This window comes from Heterodontus francisci, chromosome 34 (assembly GCF_036365525.1).
Source record: "Heterodontus francisci isolate sHetFra1 chromosome 34, sHetFra1.hap1, whole genome shotgun sequence".
Classification (NCBI taxonomy): Eukaryota; Metazoa; Chordata; class Chondrichthyes; order Heterodontiformes; family Heterodontidae; genus Heterodontus; species Heterodontus francisci.
The window spans coordinates 30,116,253-30,144,195 of NC_090404.1; the positions used below are offsets into that span (position 1 = coordinate 30,116,253).

The 27,943-nt window shown below is 49.3% G+C and overlaps 2 protein-coding genes and 1 long non-coding RNA gene across 4 annotated transcripts in view; 1 reads left to right on the forward strand and 2 right to left on the reverse strand.

Moving 5' to 3' along the window:
• LOC137349280 (zinc finger protein 623-like) overlaps positions 1 to 7,324 on the reverse strand; it is a 54,491-nt gene extending 47,167 nt beyond the window's left edge. Inside the window, exons 1-2 of one of the 2 annotated variants that reach the window (XM_068014812.1) lie at positions 7,078 to 7,324; positions 6,262 to 6,383 (exon numbers count right to left, since the gene is read on the reverse strand). The gene's annotated coding sequence lies outside the window, so the exon portion shown is untranslated. Of the gene's footprint in view, positions 1 to 6,227; positions 6,384 to 7,077 lie in introns of both variants that reach the window. The other variant, XM_068014813.1, reaches the window with a different exon arrangement.
• Positions 7,147 to 27,491, forward strand: LOC137348783 (zinc finger protein 271-like). Its single transcript, XM_068014028.1, has 7 exons — positions 7,147 to 7,248; positions 10,009 to 10,599; positions 10,693 to 10,781; positions 12,229 to 12,317; positions 15,389 to 16,182; positions 26,715 to 27,305; positions 27,399 to 27,491. The coding sequence occupies exons 1-7, from the start codon at positions 7,147 to 7,149 to the stop codon at positions 27,489 to 27,491; spliced, it is 2,349 nt and encodes a 782-aa protein (XP_067870129.1).
• Positions 11,879 to 24,029, reverse strand: LOC137349308 (uncharacterized). The gene is made up of 3 exons (XR_010969317.1): positions 23,784 to 24,029; positions 22,968 to 23,089; positions 11,879 to 13,193 (listed from the first exon to the last, which is right to left on the reverse strand). It is a non-coding gene; the product is annotated as an uncharacterized lncRNA (long non-coding RNA).
• Positions 27,492 to 27,943: the final 452 nt, after the last annotated feature.

The window sequence follows — 27,943 nt, forward strand, 5'->3', positions numbered from 1 at the left end:
GGATTAATGCTCTGGTTTACAGGTTCCAGGGGTGGATTAATGCTCGGGTTCACAGGGCTCAGGGGTGGATTAATGCTCGGTTTCACAGGGCTCAGGGGTGGATTAATGCTCGGGTTCACAGGGCTCAGGGGTGGATTCATGCTCGACTTACAGGGCCCAGGGGTGGATTCATGCTCGGGTTCAGAGGGCCCAGGGGTGGATTCATGCTCGGGTTTACAGGGCCCAGGGGTGGATTCATGCTCGGTTTACAGGACCCAGGGGTGGATTAATGTTCGTGTTTACAGGGTCCAGGGGTGGATTAATGCTCGGGATTACAGGGCCCAGGGATGGATTAATGTTCGGGTTTACAGGACCCAGGGGTGGATTAATGCTCGGGTTTACAGGACCCAGGGGTGGATTAATGCTCGGGTTTACAGGGCCCAGGGATGGATTAATGTTCGGGTTTACCGGACCCAGGGGTGGATTAATACTCGGGTTCACTGGGCCCAAGGGTGGATTAATGCTCGGGTTCACAGGGCCCAAGGGTGGATTAATGCTCGGGTTTACAGGGCCCAGGGGTGGATTAATGCTCGGGTTTACAGGGCCCAGGGGTGGATTAATGCTCGTGTTTACAGGGTCCAGGGGTGGATCAATGCTCAGGTTTACAGGGCCCTGGGGTGGATTAATGCTCGGGTTTACAGGGCCCAGGGGTGGATTAATGCTCGGGTTTACAGGGCCCAGGGGTGGATTAATGCTCAGGTTTACAGGGCCCAGGGGTGGATTAATGCTCGGGTTTACAGGGTCCAGGGCTGGATTAATGCTCGGGTATAGGGCCTTGGGGTGGATTAATGCTCTGGTTTATAGGGTCCAGGGGTGGATTAATGCTCGGGTTTACAGGGCCCAGCAGTGGATTAATGCTCGGGTTTACAGTGTCTGGGGCTGGATTAATGCTCGGGTACAGGGCCCTGGGGTGGATTAATGCTCGGGTTTACAGGGCCCAAGGGTGGATTAATGCTCGGGTTTACAGGGCCCAGGGGTGGATTAATGTTCGGGTTTACAGGGCCCAGGGGTGGATTAATGCTCGGGTTTACAGGACCCAGGGGTGGATTAATGCTCGGGTTTACAGGGCCCAGGGGTGGATTATTGCTCGGGTTTACAGGGCCCAGGGGTGGATTAATGCTCGCGTTTAAAGGTCCAGGGGTGGATCAATGCTCGCGTTTACAGGGCCCAGGGGTGGATTAATGTTCGGGTTTACAGGGCCCAGGGGTGGATTAATGCTCGCGCTTAAAGGGCCCAGGGGTGGATCAATGCTCGCGTTTACAGGGTCCAGGGGTGGATTAATGCTCGGGTTTACAGGACCCAGGGGTGGATTAATGCTCGGGTACAGGGCCCTGGGGTGGATTAATGCTCGGGTTTACAGGGCCCAAGGGTGGATTAATGCTCGGGTTTACAGGGCCCAGGGGTGGATTAATGCTCGTGTTTACAGGGTCCAGGGGTGGATCAATGCTCAGGTTTACAGGGCCCTGGGGTGGATTAATGCTCGGGTTTACAGGGCCCAGGGGTGGATTAATGCTCGGGTTTACAGGGCCCAGGGGTGGATTAATGCTCGGGTTTACAGGGCCCAGGGGTGGATTAATGCTCGGGTTTACAGGGTCCAGGGCTGGATTAATGCTCGGGTTTACAGGGCCTTGGGGTGGATTAATGCTCTGGTTTATAGGGTCCAGGGGTGGATTAATGCTCGGGTTTACAGGGCCCAGCAGTGGATTAATGCTCGGGTTTACAGTGTCTGGGGCTGGATTAATGCTCGGGTACAGGGCCCTGGGGTGGATTAATGCTCGGGTTTACAGGGCCCAAGGGTGGATTAATGCTCGGGTTTACAGGGCCCAGGGGTGGATTAATGTTCGGGTTTACAGGGCCCAGGGGTGGATTAATGCTCGGGTTTACAGGACCCAGGGGTGGATTAATGCTCGGGTTTACAGGGCCCAGGGGTGGATTAATGCTCGGGTTTACAGGGCCCAGGGGTGGATTAATGCTCGCGTTTAAAGGTCCCAGGGGTGGATCAATGCTCGCGTTTACAGGGCCCAGGGGTGGATTAATGTTCGGGTTTACAGGGCCCAGGGGTGGATTAATGCTCGCGCTTAAAGGGCCCAGGGGTGGATCAATGCTCGCGTTTACAGGGTCCAGGGGTGGATTAATGCTCGGGTTTACAGGACCCAGGGGTGGATTAATGCTCGGGTACAGGGCCCTGGGGTGGATTAATGCTCGGGTTTACAGGGCCCAAGGGTGGATTAATGCTCGGGTTTACAGGGCCCAGGGGTGGATTAATGTTCGGGTTTACAGGGCCCAGGGGTGGATTAATGCTCGGGTTTACAGGACCCAGGGGTGGATTAATGCTCGGGTTTACAGGACCCAGGGGTGGATTAATGCTCGGGTTTACAGGGCCCAGGGGTGGATTAATGCTCGGGTTTACAGGGTCCAGGGGTGGATTAATGCTCGGGTTTACAGGACCCAGGGGTGGATTAATGCTCGGGTTTACAGGGCCCAGGGATGGATTAATGTTCGGGTTTACAGGACCCAGCGGTGGATTAGTGCTCGAGTTTACAGGGCCCAAGGGTGGATTAATGCTCGGGTTTATAGGGCCCAGGGGTGGATTAATGCTCGGGTTTACAGGGCTCAGGGGTGCATAAATGTTCGGGTTTACAGGACCCAGGGGTGGATTAATGCTCGGGTTTACAGGACCCAGTAGTGGATTAATGCTCGGGTTTACAGGACCCTGTAGTGGATTAATGCTCGGGTTTACAGGGTCCGGGGTGGATTAATGCTCGGGTTTGCAGGGCCCAAGGGTGGATTAATGCTCGGGTTTACAGGGCCCAGGGGTGGATTAATGCTCGGGTTTACAGGGCCCAGGGGTGGATTAATGCTCGGGTTTACAGGGCCCTGGGGTGGATTAATGCTCGGGTTTACAGGGCCCAAGGGTGGATTAATGCTCGGGTTTACAGGGCCCAGGGGTGGATTAATGCTCGGGTTTACAGGGCCCAGGGGTGGATTAATGCTCGGGTTTACAGGGCCCAGGGGTGGATTAATGCTCGGGTTTACAGGGCCCTGGGGTGGATTAATGCTCGGGTTTGCAGGGCCCAAGGGTGGATTAATGCTCGGGTTTACAGGGCCCAGGGGTGGATTAATGCTCGGGTTTACAGGGCCCTGGGGTGGATTAATGCTCGGGTTTACAGGGCCCTGGGGTGGATTAATGCTCGGGTTTACAGGGCCCAGGGATGCATTAATGTTCGGGTTTACAGGGCCCAGGGGTGGATTAATGCTCGGGTTTACAGGGTTCAGGGGTGGATTAATGCTCGGGTATATAGTGCCCAGGGGTGGATTAATGCTCGGGTTTACAGGGTCCGGGGTGGATTAATGCTCGGGTTCATAGGGTCAAGGGCTGGATTAATGCTCGGGTTTACAGGGCCCAGGTTTGGATTAATGCTCGGGTTTACAGGACCCAGGTTTGGATTAATGCTCGGGTTTACAGGGCTCAGGGGTGGATTAATGCTCGCGTTTACAGGGCCCAGGGGTGGATTAATGCTCGGATTTACAGGACCCAGGGGTGGATTAATGCTCGGGTTTACAGGGTCCAGGGGTGGATTGATGCTCGGGTTTACAGGACCCAGGGGTGGATTAATGCTCGGGTTTACAGGGCCCAGGGATGGATTAATGTTCGGGTTTACAGGACCGAGGGGTTGATTAGTGCTGGGGTTTACAGTGCCCTGGAGTGGATTAATGCTCGGGTTTACAGGGTCCAGGGCTGGATTAATGCTCGGGTACAGGGCCCTGGGGTGGATTAATGCTCTGGTTTACAGGTTCCAGGGGTGGATTAATGCTCGGGTTTACAGGGCCCAGGGGTGGATTAATGCTCGCCTATACAGGGCCCAGAGGTGGATTAATACTCGGGTTTACAGGGTCCAGGTGTGGATTAATAGTCAGGTTTACAGCGTCAAGGGGTGGATTAATACTCTGGTTCACCGTGCCCAGGGGTGGATTAATACTCTGGTTCACCATGCCCAGGGGTGGATTCATGCTCGGGTTTACAGGGCCCAGGGGTGGATTAATGCTCGCGTTTACAGGGTCCATGGGTGGATTAATGCTCGGGTTTACAGGGCCCTGGAGTGGATTAATGCTCGGGTTTACAGGGTCCAGGGCTGGATTAATGCTCGGGTACAGGGCCCTGGGGTGGATTAATGCTCTGGTTTACAGGTTCCAGGGGTGGATTAATGCTCGGGTTCACAGGGCTCAGGGGTGGATTAATGCTCGGTTTCACAGGGCTCAGGGGTGGATTAATGCTCGGGTTCACAGGGCTCAGGGGTGGATTCATGCTCGACTTACAGGGCCCAGGGGTGGATTCATGCTCGGGTTCAGAGGGCCCAGGGGTGGATTCATGCTCGGGTTTACAGGGCCCAGGGGTGGATTCATGCTCGGTTTACAGGACCCAGGGGTGGATTAATGTTCGTGTTTACAGGGTCCAGGGGTGGATTAATGCTCGGGATTACAGGGTCCAGGGCTGGATTAATGCTCGGGTACAGGGCCCTGGGGTGGATTAATGCTCTGGTTTACAGGTTCCAGGGGTGGATTAATGCTCGGGTTTACAGGGCCCAGGGGTGGATTAATGCACGGGTTTACAGGGTCCAGTGGTGGATTATCGCTCGTGTTTACAGGGTCCAGGGCTGGATTAATGCTCGGGTTTACAGGGCCCAGGGCTGGATTAATGCTCAGGTTTACAGGGCCCAGAGGTGGATTAATGCACGGGTTTACAGGGCCCAGGGCTGGATTAATGCTCGGGTTTACAGGGCCCAGAGGTGGATTAATGCTGGGGTTTACTGGGTCCAGGGGTGGATTAACGCCCGGGTTCACTGGGTCCAGGGGTGGATTAACGCCCGGGTTCACTGGGTCCAGGGGTGGATTAATGCTCGGGTTTACTGGGTCCAGGGGTGGATTAAAGCTCGGGTTCACTGGGCCCAGGGGTGGATTAAAGCTCGGGTTCACTGGGCCCAGGGGTGGATTAAGACTTGGGGTCACAGAGCTCAGGGGTGGAATCATGCTCGGGTTTTCAGGGTACGTGGTGATTTAATGCAAGGTCTGGCTCTAAGTTTTAGACTATGCCCCTCGTACTGGATTCCCCAAATAGCAGAAATCATTTCTCTCTATCTACCCTACCAGTACTAATTAATATGTTGAAAACTTTGATTCAATTAACCCTTAATCTTCCACATTCGAAGGAATACGCCACTCATAGTGAGGTGATGCATTCTGGTAGAAGGGATAGCGCAAGGCACTTCATGGTACAGTTCTCAAGTGTGTGCAGTGACAGAGGGACCTTGGAGGGTCATGTGCATAGATCATTGAAGGTGGCAGGACATACTGACAGAGTAGCTGGCAAAGCATTTGTTATCTTGGGCTTCATAAATAGAGATATTGTATGTAAAGCAGGGAAGTTATGCTGAACCTTTATAAAGCTCTGGTTCGGCCACAGCTACGGTATTGCATCCAGTTCTGGTCACCACACTTTAGGAAGGATGTGAAGGTCCTGGAGAGGGTGCAGAGATGATTTACCAGAATGGTTCCAGGGTTGATGGAATTCAGCTACAAGGTTAGGTTGGAGAAGCTGGGGTTGTTCTCCTTGGAGTAAAGGAGATTGAGGGGAAATCTGATGGAGGTGTTCAAAATCATAACAGGTTCAGATAAGGCAGCCAAAGAAAATCCATTAGTTGACGATACAAGGACTAGAGGAAACAAATTAAAGTTTTGGACAAGAGATACAGGAGGCGTGTGAGGATGAAGTGTTTTTACTCAAGAGTGGTAATGACCTGGAACTCACTGCCTACAAGGGTGGTGGAAGTGGAGACCATCAATGATTTCAAAAGGAAATTGGATGGACACTTGAGGGAAATAAACCTGCAGGACTACAGGGACAGAGTGGGGGAACGGGACTGACTGGATTGCTCAACAGAGAGCTGGCATGGAATCAAAAAGCTGAATATCCTCCTTCTGTGTTGCAATAAATCTATGACTCATTGATGTAATCTCTACTTGTAATTTAACCCTTGGAGTCCAGGTATCATTCAGGTAAATCGACACTGCACTCCCTCCAAGTCCAATATCCCCCTCCTAAGGTGTGTGCGCAGGACTGAACACAATACTCCAGGTGTGGTCTAACCAGGGTTTTGTGTATCTCAGTGCTTTTCCAGTCACACTGATACCTGAAATCTTTTCCCACAGACAGAACAGACAAACCTTTCTCCTTCCACATTCAAAGGACAATGATATTCAGGTTCTGAGTATTCGAGTGACTGTCAGATCGTGATGTGATGTTTGGTTTGAGATTTTCCATCTGCAAATCTTCTGCTTCTAAGACCCTGTAAATGGAGTTTACAAAAGCCATCACTGTCAGTCCAGGATAGAAATTCACAACATTCTCTCCTCCTGCTTCCTGGCCCAGGATGGTTGCACATTGTCCTGAGGGAGGCAGTGTGGTGTGAGATATTCAAGTGTTGAATTAGTAAAGAAAATACCTTTGATTGTAATTTGAGGTGTCAACTATTTACAAAGTGCGATTTAGTTAATTGGGGATTTCTTTTAGTTCAGTTGTTATAATAAAACTCTTTAACAAATTACACAAGATTTCACATTTTAAGTGGTCTGGGAGTCCATAACCTGTACTTTTCATTCTGACGATCTTGGAGGTTGTAACAACTGGAAAGTGGGATTAAGCTGGTTACCTCTTTTTCAGCTGGCACAGACACAATGGGCTGAATGGCCTCCTTCTGTGCCATAAATTTTCTATGTTTTCTATTTTCTAAAGCACAGGATGTACACTCCAGAGGCTGGAGGAGCCCTGCCATTCCTCTAGCTATTAGATAATAATATACCTTACTACTTAAAAATAAAACAGAATAAAAATAAACCAGCTACTCACTTCTCCTTCTGTTGGTGTCACTTAAATCTCGGGAAGCTGCCCTTCATTCTGATGAAAACTGGAATGTTTAATTTCCAGCTCCTTGGACTAACTTCCTAACTTTGGAGAAAGGGAAACAAAGTTGCAATACTTACCAGCCAATCAACTCACAGACTTCCTGACTCGGTGGAAACGGCAGAAGAAACCGGGAAGTAGCGGCTAGGATGGGGGAGAAGCTGCACGATCGCTTTCATGGTCCTTCCTTCTTCTCTTCCTCCCCCCGGGGCCCTCGCCGCACAACCACCGAACCGGACGGTTCTGATTCGGTGCCTAAATCCGCTGAAACTCGACGTTGCTGAAGTTTCGCTCAGCTTCCGGGAACCGCAACGCGCATGCTCCGCGCCGGGAGGCGGGGCCTTCTAACGCCTGCGCGTTGCAGCCCGTGGGATGGTGATAGGTCGTATTTCTCCGCGCCGAGCATTCTGGGCAGTATAGGCTGCCATTTACAAGTCGGAGAATGTTTAGTTTAGAGATACAGCACTGAAACAGGTCTTTCGGCCCACCGAGTCTGTGCCGACCATAAACCACCCATTTATACTAACCCTACACTAATTCCATATTCCTACTACATCCCCAACTGTCCCTATGTTTCCCGACCACCTACCTATACTCGGGGCAATTTATAATGGCCAATTTACCTATCAACCTGCAAGTCTTTTGGTGGTGGGAGGAAACCGGAGCACCCAGCGAAAACCCACGCAGACACAGGGAGAACTTGCAAACTCCACACAGGCAGTACCCAGAATTGAACCCGGGTCGCTGGAGCTGTCAGGCTGTGGTGCAAACCACTGCGCCACTGTGCCGCCCTTTTCTTTCGGATTTCCAGCATCCGCTGTATTTTGTTTTTATTTTAATGCAAGCGTTGCTCACAGAACTGAGTCGAGAAACACAGATGGACCAATTAAGTGGCGCTTTGTATCGGGGTGGGTTTTCGATGCGGAACTCGGTCCCTGAACTCCTGTGTTGATCTTTGTTGTTGCATCAGTTTGCTCTGGAGTGGAGATGGAGTAGCAGCTGCTGAGTTTAAACCCGGGTACTTTTGAGCCCAGTCGAGCCCAACAATTTCCAATGTGAGACTGTCAAGGCATGTAGGTTCCAGGGGAGATGAGTTTGCTAAACGGACACCACCCACTCAATGTTATGGAGTATTATTTTGGTAACAAGTATTTCTATAGAGGGTTTTAATCCATTTAACAGATACAGATTTTTTTTTAACTTCATTCTTGGGCTATGGACACCACAAGCAAGACCAGCATATATTACCAATCCCCAGTTGCCCATTGAGAAGGTGATGGTGGGCCTTCTTCTTGAACTGCTGCAGTCTGTGTGGTGAAGGTGCTCCCACAATGGTGTCAGGGAAGGAGTTACAGGATTTTCACCCAGTGATGATGAAGGAACGGTGATATATGTCCAAGTTAACATCAACTTGTATTTATGTAGCACTTTTAATGTAATAAAATGTTCCAAGGTGTTTCACAGGAGTGTTTATAAAGCATCATTTGACACTGGAACACATAATGAGATATTAGGGCAAATGATCAAATGCTTGATCAGACAGGTGGGTTTTAAGAAGTGTCTAAATCAGGGAAGGTGAGGTAGAGAGGTGGAGAGGATTAGGGAGGGATTTCCAAAGCTTACGGCCTTGGCAGCTGAAGGCCCGGCCATCAGTGGTGGAGCAATGAAAATCAGGGATGTTCAAGATGCCAGAATTAGATGAGCCCTGATCTCTCGGAGGGTTGTAGGGCTGGAAGAGATTATAGAGATAGTGAGGGGCGAGGGCATGGAGTGGTTTGAAACAAGGATGAGGAGTTTAAAATTGAAGTGCTGCTTAATTGGGAGTCTGTGTAGGCCAGTGAGCACAGTGGTGATGGGTGAACAGGACTTGGTTCGAGTAAGGACACAGGCAGCAGAGTTTTGGATGATCTCAAGTTTACAGAGGGTAGAATGTGGGAGGCCGGCCAGGAATGTGTTAGAATAGTCAAGTTGAGAGGAAACAAATACATGGATGTAAGTTTCAGAGGCAGATGATCTGAGGCAGTAGCAAAGTCTGGTGATGTTACTGAGGTGGAAATAGGCGGTCTGAGTGATGGCGATGATATGCAGTCAGATGCTCATCTCGGGGTCAAGTATGACAGCAAGGTTATGAACGGTCTGGTTTATCCTCCAGGGAGAGGGATAGAGTTGGTGACTAGGGAGTGGAGTTTGTAGCAGGAACTGAAGACAATGGCTTCAGACTTCCCAGTATTTAATTGGAGGAAATTTCTGTTCATCCGGTACTGGATGTCAGACAAGTCAGGATGGTGTGTGACTTGGAGGAGAACTTGGAGGTGATGGTGTTCACATACACCTGCTATCCTGGTCCTTCTGGATTAAGGAAGTTGAGTGTTTGGGAGGTTTTGTCAAAGTTCTGATTGAGTTGTAGATATATCAAATCCCTCTCCTCTCTCTGCCCCTTGCACCTCTCCTTCCCTCTCCCCCGCTCCTTCCTCCCATGGAAGGCAGAGACTTGTGTATGTCCAGTATGGGTGGCAGGTTCCCTTCCCTGAAGGACATTAGTGAACCAGTTGGGGTTGTACATCAATCCAGCAGCTTTCACGGTCACTTTTTCCTCGTGCCGGCCCCATAAATTACCAGATTCATTCAGCTCCATTTCACAACCTGTCATTGTGTTTCTGTTGGTTCTCACACACTTCCTTTTTTCCGTTTTCAAACAATTTCACAGCATTTTAGAAGGGGAGAAATTGTAGCTGTCCAGTGCAAAGCAAACGTCAGATCAGGATCTGAAGGAGTCGCCCAATTTATCGTAACCCGAATATGACCGGAATTTTGACCATGGAAGGAAAAAGCAGCGATCACAGTGGGGAGAAACTGTACACGTGTTCTGTGTGTGGATGAGGTTTCGGCCAATCATCTGGCCTATCGAAACACAAATGCAGTCACACTGGGAAGAAACCGTGTAACTATGGGACTGTAGAAAGGGATTGAATTATTCTGTTGAGCTGCATCCCCACATTCAACCCCTGGAGAGGCCATTCACCTGCTCCGAGTGTGGGAAGGGATTCACTTGGTCATCCCAACTGCTTGAGCACCAGCGAGTTCACACTGGGGAGAGGCCGTTCACCTGCTCAGAGTGTGGGAAGGGATTCACTCAGTCATCCCACCTGCTGAAACACCAGCGAGTTCACACTGGGGAGAGGCCATTCATCTGCTCAGAGTGTGGGAACGGATTCACTACTTCATCCGACCTGCTGACACACCAGCGCATTCTCACTGGGGAGAGGCCGTTCACCTGCTCAGTGTGTGGGAAGGGATTCACTTGGTCATCCCAACTGCTTGAGCACCAGCGAGTTCACACTGGGGAGAGGCTGTTCACCTGCTCAGAGTGTGGGAAGGGATTCACTCAGTCATCCACCCTGCTGAAACACCAGCCAGTTCACATGCGGGTGAGGCCACTCACCTGCTCAGAGTGTGGGAAGGGATTTATTACTTCATTCAACCTTCTGACACACCAGCGAGAAATTTCCATCAAAAAGCAGATTTTACGGTTTGGGAAATCCACCATTGGCTTCTGCCTTTCAGATTTGACCAAAAGACCGGCTTTAAAAAAAATTGAAACTGTCTGTTCCCATTTTTTTAAATTAAAGCTGCCCAACCACAAAGCTACCCTGTGGTCTTTCTACCTGTTTTTAATTTGTCTTTATTTTTTATAGTCTTCCACCTCGGTGGAAATGAACTTCAACCAGGAAAGCAAGTGGGTGGAACTGCATCCTCCTTCACAACTTCAGTGTGTCAGTCTTCTGTAAATGGCCAAAAAGGAGGTGTGTATATGCACAGACCAATTCCCAATGTTTGTTTTTGCCTTCATGGGATATCTTAGCAGAGACCACCTGAGAACTGACACAGCTCATTTGACATGGTTTAAAATTAATGGCGCAGGATCAGTAGCTGGCAAGTCGCTGGTCTGCAGCAAAAACATTGGTCTGTCAATAGGAATTTGAACCTTGCTTCCATTTACACAGCAGTGTGTGTCTGAAATAATTTCTGAAAACTCTGCACAAACTGGTTACTGAATGTGAATATCCTGCAGTGAGCATGAACTGTATAAACTGAATATGTCCTGTGCTTTGCAGCAACTGAAGTGATCTGGAATTTCCACTTATCGGTTTGCTCAGGTGTATGGCTGAATTCCATTCATTGTTCATCTCCATTTTCACTGTCTACTGACCCAGTCACACTGTAAACCTTGAGTCAGTGTGAAGCTGTCTTTTACATCCTAGTGATGGAAGGCAAGGTGTATAACTCTGGCCATCTTTCTTCAATATGTGGTTTGAAATTGCTTAAGATTATCTGCAAAAAGCTGTCCTGCACCACAAGTGCTGTGTATTGGCTACAGTGCAACTATCCTGTGAGCTCTCTGCAGTCACTATAAATGATCACTGGGTTTCTGAGGCTGATGGCACAATACTCTGTACATGTATGAATATGTATATACAGAGTGCTGCCTTTCTCCAAGCCAACACAATAGTTATGATTTTCATCTCACCTTGCTGTTAAATGCAGCTGCCTCTGCACCAATTGATGCATTTAAGTTCATGGACAGTAAATTGGACAGGCTGTATAACTGGTATACAATCCTCCCTACCTGGTTTTGCTTTCTGCTTTGTTCAGATGATTATGTCATAGCACAAAATAAGAAAAAGTACCCTGCTTATGTTCATGTTTCTGGATTGTCAATGTCTCTCAAATTCTGTACCTGATTTAAGCACATCACTTACCAAGGTACCAGAACGTGCCATCTGGTCGGCTTATAGATATAACTTTCCATTAAAGTTGACACATCTTCACAGAACACCTTTTACCTGAACAAGCTATAAATAGACAGAAGCAGGACATTGAGAACATGAAGCTCTGTAAAACCAATTATCAGCTGTCAGGTAAGTCTCATGAAATTGTATTCTGAGTACAGTGTAATTTTATTCATTACATAGACTTTTTTTAGTCTTCGGCCACTAATTTTCAGACCTTTTGGTCTTTGTCCACTCACCTCTGCATTTGTTGCCTGATTTTGTGAAATACTCTCCCTATTAGTGCTCAACTGCTGGATAACTCTGATTACATTTATATGTGTTTATATATTTATATCTGAGGGTACAGATACACAGACCAATGAAAGTAGCAACACAGGTTATTAAGGCCAAAAACAGAAACAAATAAAGCACTATGTCCCCTGGTTCTATAATCCCCAGGGAGGGGAAAGAGAACTGTGAACAGTTCTGGTCTCCATATTATGGAAAGGATATGGAAGCACCAGATGAGGTGCAAAAAGATTTGCAAGGTTGGTCCTAGAACTGAGAGGATAAACTTATCAGGAAAGGCTGAACAGGCTGGAGCTCTTTTCCCGAGATAAAGGAGATGGTTGATGGGTGATCTGAAAAAAGTCTTTAAGGTTATTAAAAGGTGATACAGGGTGGACGTAGAGAAAAGAGGGCGGCACAGAGGACGTAGAGAGGGCGGCACAGTGGCGAGCACCGCAGCCTCACAGCTCCAGCGACCCGGGTTCAATTCTGGGTACTGCCTGTGTGGAGTTTGCAAGTTCTCCCTGTGTCTGCGTGGGTTTTCTCCGGGTGCTCCGGTTTCCTCCCACAAGCCAAAAGACTTGCAGGTTGGTAGGTAAATTGGCCATTATAAATTGCCGGTGTCTCAGCAGGTTGGATGAACGGGTGAATCCCTTCCCACACTCAGAGCATGTGAACGGCCTCTCCCCAGTGTGACTATGTCAATTAATTTCCAGTAGGGATGGGTAATTGAATCCCTTCCCACAGTTCTCACATTTCCATGGTCTCTCCATGCTGCCGGTGTCTTTGCGTCTCTCCAGGTTGGATGATCAGTTGAAGCCTCGTCCACACACAGAACACGTGTACAGTTTCTCCCCGCTGTGAATGGTGATATTTTTTCAGGCTGTGTAACTGGTTAAAGCTCTTTCCACAGTCAGTCACTGGAACACTCTCACTCGGGTGTGTGTGTGTCTCGGTGCTTTTCCAGTCACACTGATGTTTGAAATCTTTTCCCACAGACAGAACAGACAAACATTTCTCCTTCCACATTCAAAGGCCGATGATATTCAGGTCCTGATGAATCGAGTGAATCTGTCAGATCTTGATGTGATGTTTGGTTTGACTTTCCCGTCTGTAAATCCTCCCCTTCTAATACCCTGTAAAAGGAGTTTACAAAAGGCATCACGGTCAGTACAGGATAGAAATTCAGAATAGACAATTTGAGATCCAATGGAACACATTTTCCTCTCTTTTTCGCCCGAAGCTGTAAATCCCCATCCCGCACATTCACCCTCCACCCTGTCTTCTTTGGCCTCCTTATCTCGCGAGACAATGGATACGCGCCTGGAGGTGGTCAGTGGTTTGTGAAGCAGCGCCTGGAGTGGCTATAAAGGCCAAAACTAGAGTGACAGGCTCTTCCACAGGTGCTGCAGAGAAATTTGTTTGTCGGGGCTGTTGCACAGTTGGCTCTCCCCTTGCGCCTCTGTCTTTTTTCCTGCCAACTACTAAGTCTCTTCGACTCGCCACATTTTAGCCCCGTCTTTATCGCTGCCCGCCAGCTCTGGCGAACGCTGGCAACTGACTCCCACGACTTGTGATCAATGTCACAGGATTTCATGTCGCATTTGCAGACGTCTTTAAAGCGGAGACATGGACGGCAGGTGGGTCTGATACCAGTGGCGAGCTCGCTGTACAATGTGTCTTTGGGGATCCTGCCATCTTCCATGCGGCTCACATGGCCAAGCCATCTCAAGCGCCGCTGACTCAGTAGTGTGTATAAGCTGGGGATGTTGGCCGCTTCAAGGACTTCTGTGTTGGAGATATAGTCCTGCCACCTGATGCCAAGTATTCTCCGGAGGCAGCGAAGATGAAATGAATTGAGACGTCGCTCTTGGCTGACATACGTTGTCCAGGCCTCGCTGCCATAGAGCAAGGTACTGAGGACACAGGCCTGATACACTCGGACTTTTGTGTTCCGTGTCAGTGCGCCATTTTCCCACACTCTCTTGGCCAGTCTGGACATAGCAGTGGAAGCCTTTCCCATGCGCTTGTTGATTTTTGCATCTAGAGACAGGTTACTGGTGATAGTTGAGCCTAGGTAGGTGAACTCTTGAACCACTTCCAGAGCGTGGTCGCCAATATTGATGGATGGAGCATTTCTGACGTCCTGCCCCATGATGTTCGTTTTCTTGAGGCTGATGGTTAGGCCAAATTCATTGCAGGCAGCCGCAAACCTGTCGATGAGACTCTGCAGGCACTCTTCAGTGTGAGATGTTAAAGCAGCATCGTCAGCAAAGAGGAGTTCCCTGATGAGGACTTTCCGTACTTTGGACTTCACTCTTAGATGGGCAAGGTTGAACAACCTGCCCCCTGATCTTGTGTGGAGGAACATTCCTTCTTCAGAGGACTTGAACGCATGTGAAAGCAGCAGGGAGAAGAAAATCCCAAAAAGTGTGGGTGCGAGAACACAGCCCTGTTTCACGCCACTCAGGATAGGAAAGGGGTCTGATGAGGAGCCACCATGTTGAATTGTGCCTTTCATATTGTCATGGAATGAGGTGATGATACTTAGTAGCTTTGGTGGGCATCCGATCTTTTCTAGTAGTCTGAAGAGACCACGTCTGCTGAAGAGGTCAAAGGCTTTGGTGAGATCAATGAAAGCAATGTAGAGGGGCATCTGTTGTTCGCGGCATTTCTCCTGTATCTGACGAAGGGAGAACAGCATGTCAACGGTCGATCTCTCTGCACGAAAGCCACACTGTGCCTCAGGGTAGACGCGCTCGGCCAGCTTCTGGAGCCTGTTCAGAGCGACTCGAGCAAAGACTTTCCCCACTATGCTGAGCAGGGAGATTCCACGGTAGTTGTTGCAGTCACCGCGGTCACCTTTGATTTTATAGAGTGTGATGATATTGGCATCGTGCATGTCCTGTGGTACTGCTCCCTCGTCCCAGCACAGGCATAGCAGTTCATGTAGTGCTGAGAGTATAGCAGGCTTGGCACTCTTGATTATTTCAGGGGTAATGCTGTCCTTCCCAGGGGCTTTTCCGCTGGCTAGAGAATCAATGGCATCACTGAGTTCCGATTTGGTTGGCTGTATGTCCAGCTCATCCATGACTGGTAGAGGCTGGGCTGCATTGAGGGCAGTCTCAGTGACAGCATTCTCCCTGGAGTACAGTTCTAGGTAGTGCTCAACCCAGCGGTCCATTTGTTTGCTTTGGTCAGTGATTATGTCCCCTGATTTAGATTTGAGGGGGGCGATCTTCTTGATGGTTGGCCCAAGAGCTCTCTTAATGCCATCATACATTCCTCTGATGTTTCCGGTGTCTGAGGCCAGCTGAATATGACTGCATAGGTGTTGCCAGTAGTCGTTTGCGCAGCGCCTGGCTGTTCTTTGTGCTGAAATCCAAACCCATGGCACCATTTCTTACCTCCACTGCCCAGTTTTCCCCCTCCCTCTACTCTGGCTGGGTTCAGTTCTCCAGCCCGTGTGTGCAGACTGAGAATACAATCAGTGAGTCAATGATTTTCTCTCCTGGTCACTGGGACCCTGAAGCCCCGCCCACTCTCTGTGCCCTCACAAAGATGGCCGCGCAAGCGCTCAGCTCCATGCTGCACCTAGATGGTGGTCAGTGCCCCTGCTCCCCCAGGCCTATCACCGTGACAAAAACTCAGGGACTCTTATTCGGGGCCTCAGGCCAACCCCAGGTGTTTATGAAGCTTCCCAGCCCACCTACGGCTCCAGTTCCTCCCCTGCCCCCACAATCTTCTCCCGCCTCCCGAGCTGCCCGTTTCACCTCAGTCCGTCTCCATCACCTGCATTGCTCATGCTCAGAACACAGTCCATTCCTGCGCTGGTGCACTGGGCTCCTGTATTCATTGATAGGGGACTTCCTGACCCAGGAGTCCTGGGTAATTAATCCACCATTGAAAACTACAATTGTTGAATGGATGATTATTTTCACATCATCCCAGGGAGATTGGGGCCAGAGAGGCAATGAACAAAACTATAATAAATTATACCGATACCCAAGTGCCCGGGCCATCATCTATGGTGTGAAATACAATGGGATTTCTGTTCATTACCTACATTGGGACTCAGGAATTAGAGGATGTTTTCATAAATTGCAGATGACACCAAACTGGGTGGTAGAACTAATAATGTGGAAACTGCACTGAAATCTGGGAAGACATAAACAGGCTGGCAGACTGGACAGATAAATGGGAAAGGAAATTCAACATAGTGAAATGTGAGCTGGTTCATTTTGGGAGGAGGAATAAGGAGGCCAGTTATTGATTAAAATGTAAGAAATTAAATGGAATTAAAAGATGGCCCCAGAGAGGATGCTACTATCCAGCAAGATTGAGCAGGCTGGGGCTCCTTTCTCTGGAAAAGAGAAGACTAGGAGGAGATCTGATAGAGGTCTTTAAAATTATCAGTCAGTCAGAACAAGGGGGCAGCAATATAAGACAGACATTAACAGGTCAAATAGAGAACTTAGGAGGAATTTCTCTACTCAGAGAGTGGTGAGAATGTGGAACTCTCTGCCATGTGGAGTGGTTGAAGCAGATAGCAATGATGTGTTTAAGGGAAGGCTCAATACATTTATGAGGGATATAGGAATAGAGGGATATGGGGGAAGGGTGGGACGAGGTAATTAGATTGGGAGGAGGCTCATGTGGATTATAAACAGCAGCACAGACTAGTGAGGCTGATCAACCAGTTTCTGGGCTGCAATTGTGTATGTACAGCAAAGTGGATTAAGGTTTAATCCGACAGGCCCAGAGTGGATTAATGCTCGGTTTTACAAGCCCAGAGTGGATTAATGCTCAGGTTTACAGGGCCCAGGGGTGGATTAATGCTCAGGTTTACAGGGCCCAGGGGTGGATTAATGCTCGGGTTTACAGGGCCCATGGTGGATTAATCCACAGGTTTACAGGGCCCATGGTGGATTAATCCACAGGTTTACAGGGCCCAGGGGTGAATTAATCCACAGGTTTACAGGGCTCAGGGTGAATTAATGTTCGGGTTTACAGGGCCCAGTGTGAATTAATACTCGGGTTTACAGGGCCCATGGTGGATTAATCCACAGGTTTACAGGGCCCATGGTGGATTAATCCACAGGTTTACAGGGCTCAGGGTGAATTAATGTTCGGGTTTACAGGGCCTAGGGGTGGATTAATGCTCGGGTTTACAGGGCCCATGGTGGATTAATCCACAGGTTTACAGGGCCCATGGTGGATTAATCCACAGGTTTACAGGGCCCAGGGGTGAATTAATGCTCGGGTTTACAGGGCCTAGGGGTGGATTAATGCTCGGGTTTACAGGGCCCATGGTGGATTAATCCACAGGTTTACAGGGCCCATGGTGGATTAATCCACAGGTTTACAGGGCCCAGGGGTGAATTAATCCACAGGTTTACAGGGCTCAGGGTGAATTAATGTTCGGGTTTGCAGGGCCCAGTGTGAATTAATACTCGGGTTTACAGGGCCCATGGTGGATTAATCCACAGGTTTACAGGGCCCATGGTGGATTAATCCACAGGTTTACAGGGCCCAGGGTGAATTAATGCTCGGGTTTACAGAGCCCAGGGGTGGATTAATGCTCGGGTTTACAGGGCCCAGAGTGGATTAATGCTCGGGTTTACAGAGCCCAGGGGTGGATTAATGCTTGGGTTTACAAGGCCCAGGGGTGGATTAATGCTTGGGTTTACAGGGCCCATGGTGGATTAATCCACAGGTTTACAGGGCCCATGGTGGATTAATCCACAGGTTTACAGTGCCCAGGGTGAATTAATGCTTGGGTTTACAGGGCCCAGGGTGGATTAATGCTCGGGTTTACAGGGCCCAGGGTGGATTAATGCTCAGGTTTACAGGGCCCATGGTGGATTAATCCACAGGTTTACAGGGCCCAGGGTGGATTAATGCTCGGGTTTACAGGGCCCAGGGTGAATTAATGTTCGGGTTTACAGGGCCCAGGGGTGGATTAATGCTCAGGTTTACAGGGCCCAGGGCTGGATTAATGCTCGGGTTTACAGGGCCCAGGGTGGATTAATGCTCGGGTTTACAGGGCCCAGGGGTGGATTAATGCTCGCGTTTAAAGGTCCCAGGGGTGGATCAATGCTCGCGTTTACAGGGCCCAGGGGTGGATTAATGTTCGGGTTTACAGGGCCCAGGGGTGGATTAATGCTCGCGCTTAAAGGGCCCAGGGGTGGATCAATGCTCGCGTTTACAGGGTCCAGGGGTGGATTAATGCTCGGGTTTACAGGACCCAGGGGTGGATTAATGCTCGGGTACAGGGCCCTGGGGTGGATTAATGCTCGGGTTTACAGGGCCCAAGGGTGGATTAATGCTCGGGTTTACAGGGCCCAGGGGTGGATTAATGCTCGTGTTTACAGGGTCCAGGGGTGGATCAATGCTCAGGTTTACAGGGCCCTGGGGTGGATTAATGCTCGGGTTTACAGGGCCCAGGGGTGGATTAATGCTCGGGTTTACAGGGCCCAGGGGTGGATTAATGCTCGGGTTTACAGGGCCCAGGGGTGGATTAATGCTCGGGTTTACAGGGCCCAGGGGTGGATTAATGCTCGGGTTTACAGGGTCCAGGGCTGGATTAATGCTCGGGTTTACAGGGCCTTGGGGTGGATTAATGCTCTGGTTTATAGGGTCCAGGGGTGGATTAATGCTCGGGTTTACAGGGCCCAGCAGTGGATTAATGCTCGGGTTTACAGTGTCTGGGGCTGGATTAATGCTCGGGTACAGGGCCCTGGGGTGGATTAATGCTCGGGTTTACAGGGCCCAAGGGTGGATTAATGATCGGGTTTACAGGGCCCAGGGGTGGATTAATGTTCGGGTTTACAGGGCCCAGGGGTGGATTAATGCTCGGGTTTACAGGACCCAGGGGTGGATTAATGCTCGGGTTTACAGGGCCCAGGGGTGGATTAATGCTCGGGTTTACAGGGCCCAGGGGTGGATTAATGCTCGCGTTTAAAGGTCCCAGGGGTGGATCAATGCTCGCGTTTACAGGGCCCAGGGGTGGATTAATGTTCGGGTTTACAGGGCCCAGGGGTGGATTAATGCTCGCGCTTAAAGGGCCCAGGGGTGGATCAATGCTCGCGTTTACAGGGTCCAGGGGTGGATTAATGCTCGGGTTTACAGGACCCAGGGGTGGATTAATGCTCGGGTACAGGGCCCTGGGGTGGATTAATGCTCGGGTTTACAGGGCCCAAGGGTGGATTAATGCTCGGGTTTACAGGGCCCAGGGGTGGATTAATGTTCGGGTTTACAGGGCCCAGGGGTGGATTAATGCTCGGGTTTACAGGACCCAGGGGTGGATTAATGCTCGGGTTTACAGGACCCAGGGGTGGATTAATGCTCGGGTTTACAGGGCCCAGGGGTGGATTAATGCTCGGGTTTACAGGGTCCAGGGGTGGATTAATGCTCGGGTTTACAGGACCCAGGGGTGGATTAATGCTCGGGTTTACAGGGCCCAGGGATGGATTAATGTTCGGGTTTACAGGACCCAGCGGTGGATTAGTGCTCGAGTTTACAGGGCCCAAGGGTGGATTAATGCTCGGGTTTATAGGGCCCAGGGGTGGATTAATGCTCGGGTTTACAGGGCTCAGGGGTGCATAAATGTTCGGGTTTACAGGACCCAGGGGTGGATTAATGCTCGGGTTTACAGGACCCAGTAGTGGATTAATGCTCGGGTTTACAGGACCCTGTAGTGGATTAATGCTCGGGTTTACAGGGTCCGGGGTGGATTAATGCTCGGGTTTGCAGGGCCCAAGGGTGGATTAATGCTCGGGTTTACAGGGCCCAGGGGTGGATTAATGCTCGGGTTTACAGGGCCCAGGGGTGGATTAATGCTCGGGTTTACAGGGCCCTGGGGTGGATTAATGCTCGGGTTTACAGGGCCCAAGGGTGGATTAATGCTCGGGTTTACAGGGCCCAGGGGTGGATTAATGCTCGGGTTTACAGGGCCCAGGGGTGGATTAATGCTCGGGTTTACAGGGCCCAGGGGTGGATTAATGCTCGGGTTTACAGGGCCCTGGGGTGGATTAATGCTCGGGTTTGCAGGGCCCAAGGGTGGATTAATGCTCGGGTTTACAGGGCCCAGGGGTGGATTAATGCTCGGGTTTACAGGGCCCTGGGGTGGATTAATGCTCGGGTTTACAGGGCCCTGGGGTGGATTAATGCTCGGGTTTACAGGGCCCAGGGATGCATTAATGTTCGGGTTTACAGGGCCCAGGGGTGGATTAATGCTCGGGTTTACAGGGTTCAGGGGTGGATTAATGCTCGGGTATATAGTGCCCAGGGGTGGATTAATGCTCGGGTTTACAGGGTCCGGGGTGGATTAATGCTCGGGTTCATAGGGTCAAGGGCTGGATTAATGCTCGGGTTTACAGGGCCCAGGTTTGGATTAATGCTCGGGTTTACAGGACCCAGGTTTGGATTAATGCTCGGGTTTACAGGGCTCAGGGGTGGATTAATGCTCGCGTTTACAGGGCCCAGGGGTGGATTAATGCTCGGATTTACAGGACCCAGGGGTGGATTAATGCTCGGGTTTACAGGGTCCAGGGGTGGATTGATGCTCGGGTTTACAGGACCCAGGGGTGGATTAATGCTCGGGTTTACAGGGTCCAGGGGTGGATTAATGCTCGGGTTTACAGTACCCAGGGGTGGATTAATGCTCGGGTTTACAGGGCCCAGGGATGGATTAATGTTCGGGTTTACAGGACCGAGGGGTTGATTAGTGCTGGGGTTTACAGTGCCCTGGAGTGGATTAATGCTCGGGTTTACAGGGTCCAGGGCTGGATTAATGCTCGGGTACAGGGCCCTGGGGTGGATTAATGCTCTGGTTTACAGGTTCCAGGGGTGGATTAATGCTCGGGTTTACAGGGCCCAGGGGTGGATTAATGCTCGCCTATACAGGGCCCAGAGGTGGATTAATACTCGGGTTTACAGGGTCCAGGTGTGGATTAATAGTCAGGTTTACAGCGTCAAGGGGTGGATTAATACTCTGGTTCACCGTGCCCAGGGGTGGATTAATACTCTGGTTCACCATGCCCAGGGGTGGATTCATGCTCGGGTTTACAGGGCCCAGGGGTGGATTAATGCTCGCGTTTACAGGGTCCATGGGTGGATTAATGCTCGGGTTTACAGGGCCCTGGAGTGGATTAATGCTCGGGTTTACAGGGTCCAGGGCTGGATTAATGCTCGGGTACAGGGCCCTGGGGTGGATTAATGCTCTGGTTTACAGGTTCCAGGGGTGGATTAATGCTCGGGTTTACAGGGCCCAGGGGTGGATTAATGCACGGGTTTACAGGGTCCAGTGGTGGATTATCGCTCGTGTTTACAGGGTCCAGGGCTGGATTAATGCTCGGGTTTACAGGGCCCAGGGCTGGATTAATGCTCAGGTTTACAGGGCCCAGAGGTGGATTAATGCACGGGTTTACAGGGCCCAGGGCTGGATTAATGCTCGGGTTTACAGGGCCCAGAGGTGGATTAATGCTGGGGTTTACTGGGTCCAGGGGTGGATTAACGCCCGGGTTCACTGGGTCCAGGGGTGGATTAACGCCCGGGTTCACTGGGTCCAGGGGTGGATTAATGCTCGGGTTTACTGGGTCCAGGGGTGGATTAAAGCTCGGGTTCACTGGGCCCAGGGGTGGATTAAAGCTCGGGTTCACTGGGCCCAGGGGTGGATTAAGACTTGGGGTCACAGAGCTCAGGGGTGGAATCATGCTCGGGTTTTCAGGGTACGTGGTGATTTAATGCAAGGTCTGGCTCTAAGTTTTAGACTATGCCCCTCGTACTGGATTCCCCAAATAGCAGAAATCATTTCTCTCTATCTACCCTACCAGTACTAATTAATATGTTGAAAACTTTGATTCAATTAACCCTTAATCTTCCACATTCGAAGGAATACGCCACTCATAGTGAGGTGATGCATTCTGGTAGAAGGGATAGCGCAAGGCACTTCATGGTACAGTTCTCAAGTGTGTGCAGTGACAGAGGGACCTTGGAGGGTCATGTGCATAGATCATTGAAGGTGGCAGGACATACTGACAGAGTAGCTGGCAAAGCATTTGTTATCTTGGGCTTCATAAATAGAGATATTGTATGTAAAGCAGGGAAGTTATGCTGAACCTTTATAAAGCTCTGGTTCGGCCACAGCTACGGTATTGCATCCAGTTCTGGTCACCACACTTTAGGAAGGATGTGAAGGTCCTGGAGAGGGTGCAGAGATGATTTACCAGAATGGTTCCAGGGTTGATGGAATTCAGCTACAAGGTTAGGTTGGAGAAGCTGGGGTTGTTCTCCTTGGAGTAAAGGAGATTGAGGGGAAATCTGATGGAGGTGTTCAAAATCATAACAGGTTCAGATAAGGCAGCCAAAGAAAATCCATTAGTTGACGATACAAGGACTAGAGGAAACAAATTAAAGTTTTGGACAAGAGATACAGGAGGCGTGTGAGGATGAAGTGTTTTTACTCAAGAGTGGTAATGACCTGGAACTCACTGCCTACGAGGGTGGTGGAAGTGGAGACCATCAATGATTTCAAAAGGAAATTGGATGGACACTTGAGGGAAATAAACCTGCAGGACTACAGGGACAGAGTGGGGGAACGGGACTGACTGGATTGCTCAACAGAGAGCTGGCATGGAATCAAAAAGCTGAATATCCTCCTTCTGTGTTGCAATAAATCTATGACTCATTGATGTAATCTCTACTTGTAATTTAACCCTTGGAGTCCAGGTATCATTCAGGTAAATCGACACTGCACTCCCTCCAAGTCCAATATCCCCCTCCTAAGGTGTGTGCGCAGGACTGAACACAATACTCCAGGTGTGGTCTAACCAGGGTTTTGTGTATCTCAGTGCTTTTCCAGTCACACTGATACCTGAAATCTTTTCCCACAGACAGAACAGACAAACCTTTCTCCTTCCACATTCAAAGGACAATGATATTCAGGTTCTGAGTATTCGAGTGACTGTCAGATCGTGATGTGATGTTTGGTTTGAGATTTTCCATCTGCAAATCTTCTGCTTCTAAGACCCTGTAAATGGAGTTTACAAAAGCCATCACTGTCAGTCCAGGATAGAAATTCACAACATTCTCTCCTCCTGCTTCCTGGCCCAGGATGGTTGCACATTGTCCTGAGGGAGGCAGTGTGGTGTGAGATATTCAAGTGTTGAATTAGTAAAGAAAATACCTTTGATTGTAATTTGAGGTGTCAACTATTTACAAAGTGCGATTTAGTTAATTGGGGATTTCTTTTAGTTCAGTTGTTATAATAAAACTCTTTAACAAATTACACAAGATTTCACATTTTAAGTGGTCTGGGAGTCCATAACCTGTACTTTTCATTCTGACGATCTTGGAGGTTGTAACAACTGGAAAGTGGGATTAAGCTGGTTACCTCTTTTTCAGCTGGCACAGACACAATGGGCTGAATGGCCTCCTTCTGTGCCATAAATTTTCTATGTTTTCTATTTTCTAAAGCACAGGATGTACACTCCAGAGGCTGGAGGAGCCCTGCCATTCCTCTAGCTATTAGATAATAATATACCTTACTACTTAAAAATAAAACAGAATAAAAATAAACCAGCTACTCACTTCTCCTTCTGTTGGTGTCACTTAAATCTCGGGAAGCTGCCCTTCATTCTGATGAAAACTGGAATGTTTAATTTCCAGCTCCTTGGACTAACTTCCTAACTTTGGAGAAAGGGAAACAAAGTTGCAATACTTACCAGCCAATCAACTCACAGACTTCCTGACTCGGTGGAAACGGCAGAAGAAACCGGGAAGTAGCGGCTAGGATGGGGGAGAAGCTGCACGATCGCTTTCATGGTCCTTCCTTCTTCTCTTCCTCCCCCCGGGGCCCTCGCCGCACAACCACCGAACCGGACGGTTCTGATTCGGTGCCTAAATCCGCTGAAACTCGACGTTGCTGAAGTTTCGCTCAGCTTCCGGGAACCGCAACGCGCATGCTCCGCGCCGGGAGGCGGGGCCTTCTAACGCCTGCGCGTTGCAGCCCGTGGGATGGTGATAGGTCGTATTTCTCCGCGCCGAGCATTCTGGGCAGTATAGGCTGCCATTTACAAGTCGGAGAATGTTTAGTTTAGAGATACAGCACTGAAACAGGTCTTTCGGCCCACCGAGTCTGTGCCGACCATAAACCACCCATTTATACTAACCCTACACTAATTCCATATTCCTACTACATCCCCAACTGTCCCTATGTTTCCCGACCACCTACCTATACTCGGGGCAATTTATAATGGCCAATTTACCTATCAACCTGCAAGTCTTTTGGTGGTGGGAGGAAACCGGAGCACCCAGCGAAAACCCACGCAGACACAGGGAGAACTTGCAAACTCCACACAGGCAGTACCCAGAATTGAACCCGGGTCGCTGGAGCTGTCAGGCTGTGGTGCAAACCACTGCGCCACTGTGCCGCCCTTTTCTTTCGGATTTCCAGCATCCGCTGTATTTTGTTTTTATTTTAATGCAAGCGTTGCTCACAGAACTGAGTCGAGAAACACAGATGGACCAATTAAGTGGCGCTTTGTATCGGGGTGGGTTTTCGATGCGGAACTCGGTCCCTGAACTCCTGTGTTGATCTTTGTTGTTGCATCAGTTTGCTCTGGAGTGGAGATGGAGTAGCAGCTGCTGAGTTTAAACCCGGGTACTTTTGAGCCCAGTCGAGCCCAACAATTTCCAATGTGAGACTGTCAAGGCATGTAGGTTCCAGGGGAGATGAGTTTGCTAAACGGACACCAACCACTCAATGTTATGGAGTATTATTTTGGTAACAAGTATTTCTATAGAGGGTTTTAATCCATTTAACAGATACAGATTTTTTTTTAACTTCATTCTTGGGCTATGGACACCACAAGCAAGACCAGCATATATTACCAATCCCCAGTTGCCCATTGAGAAGGTGATGGTGGGCCTTCTTCTTGAACTGCTGCAGTCTGTGTGGTGAAGGTGCTCCCACAATGGTGTCAGGGAAGGAGTTACAGGATTTTCACCCAGTGATGATGAAGGAACGGTGATATATGTCCAAGTTAACATCAACTTGTATTTATGTAGCACTTTTAATGTAATAAAATGTTCCAAGGTGTTTCACAGGAGTGTTTATAAAGCATCATTTGACACTGGAACACATAATGAGATATTAGGGCAAATGATCAAATGCTTGATCAGACAGGTGGGTTTTAAGAAGTGTCTAAATCAGGGAAGGTGAGGTAGAGAGGTGGAGAGGATTAGGGAGGGATTTCCAAAGCTTACGGCCTTGGCAGCTGAAGGCCCGGCCATCAGTGGTGGAGCAATGAAAATCAGGGATGTTCAAGATGCCAGAATTAGATGAGCCCTGATCTCTCGGAGGGTTGTAGGGCTGGAAGAGATTATAGAGATAGTGAGGGGCGAGGGCATGGAGTGGTTTGAAACAAGGATGAGGAGTTTAAAATTGAAGTGCTGCTTAATTGGGAGTCTGTGTAGGCCAGTGAGCACAGTGGTGATGGGTGAACAGGACTTGGTTCGAGTAAGGACACAGGCAGCAGAGTTTTGGATGATCTCAAGTTTACAGAGGGTAGAATGTGGGAGGCCGGCCAGGAATGTGTTAGAATAGTCAAGTTGAGAGGAAACAAATACATGGATGTAAGTTTCAGAGGCAGATGATCTGAGGCAGTAGCAAAGTCTGGCGATGTTACTGAGGTGGAAATAGGCGGTCTGAGTGATGGCGATGATATGCAGTCAGATGCTCATCTCGGGGTCAAGTATGACAGCAAGGTTATGAACGGTCTGGTTTATCCTCCAGGGAGAGGGATAGAGTTGGTGACTAGGGAGTGGAGTTTGTAGCAGGAACTGAAGACAATGGCTTCAGACTTCCCAGTATTTAATTGGAGGAAATTTCTGTTCATCCGGTACTGGATGTCAGACAAGTCAGGATGGTGTGTGACTTGGAGGAGAACTTGGAGGTGATGGTGTTCACATACACCTGCTATCCTGGTCCTTCTGGATTAAGGAAGTTGAGTGTTTGGGAGGTTTTGTCAAAGTTCTGATTGAGTTGTAGATATATCAAATCCCTCTCCTCTCTCTGCCCCTTGCACCTCTCCTTCCCTCTCCCCCGCTCCTTCCTCCCATGGAAGGCAGAGACTTGTGTATGTCCAGTATGGGTGGCAGGTTCCCTTCCCTGAAGGACATTAGTGAACCAGTTGGGGTTGTACATCAATCCAGCAGCTTTCACGGTCACTTTTTCCTCGTGCCGGCCCCATAAATTACCAGATTCATTCAGCTCCATTTCACAACCTGTCATTGTGTTTCTGTTGGTTCTCACACACTTCCTTTTTTCCGTTTTCAAACAATTTCACAGCATTTTAGAAGGGGAGAAATTGTAGCTGTCCAGTGCAAAGCAAACGTCAGATCAGGATCTGAAGGAGTCGCCCAATTTATCGTAACCCGAATATGACCGGAATTTTGACCATGGAAGGAAAAAGCAGCGATCACAGTGGGGAGAAACTGTACACGTGTTCTGTGTGTGGATGAGGTTTCGGCCAATCATCTGGCCTATCGAAACACAAATGCAGTCACACTGGGAAGAAACCGTGTAACTATGGGACTGTAGAAAGGGATTGAATTATTCTGTTGAGCTGCATCCCCACATTCAACCCCTGGAGAGGCCATTCACCTGCTCCGAGTGTGGGAAGGGATTCACTTGGTCATCCCAACTGCTTGAGCACCAGCGAGTTCACACTGGGGAGAGGCCGTTCACCTGCTCAGAGTGTGGGAAGGGATTCACTCAGTCATCCCACCTGCTGAAACACCAGCGAGTTCACACTGGGGAGAGGCCATTCATCTGCTCAGAGTGTGGGAACGGATTCACTACTTCATCCGACCTGCTGACACACCAGCGCATTCTCACTGGGGAGAGGCCGTTCACCTGCTCAGTGTGTGGGAAGGGATTCACTTGGTCATCCCAACTGCTTGAGCACCAGCGAGTTCACACTGGGGAGAGGCTGTTCACCTGCTCAGAGTGTGGGAAGGGATTCACTCAGTCATCCACCCTGCTGAAACACCAGCCAGTTCACATGCGGGTGAGGCCACTCACCTGCTCAGAGTGTGGGAAGGGATTTATTACTTCATTCAACCTTCTGACACACCAGCGAGAAATTTCCATCAAAAAGCAGATTTTACGGTTTGGGAAATCCACCATTGGCTTCTGCCTTTCAGATTTGACCAAAAGACCGGCTTTAAAAAAAATTGAAACTGTCTGTTCCCATTTTTTTAAATTAAAGCTGCCCAACCACAAAGCTACCCTGTGGTCTTTCTACCTGTTTTTAATTTGTCTTTATTTTTTATAGTCTTCCACCTCGGTGGAAATGAACTTCAACCAGGAAAGCAAGTGGGTGGAACTGCATCCTCCTTCACAACTTCAGTGTGTCAGTCTTCTGTAAATGGCCAAAAAGGAGGTGTGTATATGCACAGACCAATTCCCAATGTTTGTTTTTGCCTTCATGGGATATCTTAGCAGAGACCACCTGAGAACTGACACAGCTCATTTGACATGGTTTAAAATTAATGGCGCAGGATCAGTAGCTGGCAAGTCGCTGGTCTGCAGCAAAAACATTGGTCTGTCAATAGGAATTTGAACCTTGCTTCCATTTACACAGCAGTGTGTGTCTGAAATAATTTCTGAAAACTCTGCACAAACTGGTTACTGAATGTGAATATCCTGCAGTGAGCATGAACTGTATAAACTGAATATGTCCTGTGCTTTGCAGCAACTGAAGTGATCTGGAATTTCCACTTATCGGTTTGCTCAGGTGTATGGCTGAATTCCATTCATTGTTCATCTCCATTTTCACTGTCTACTGACCCAGTCACACTGTAAACCTTGAGTCAGTGT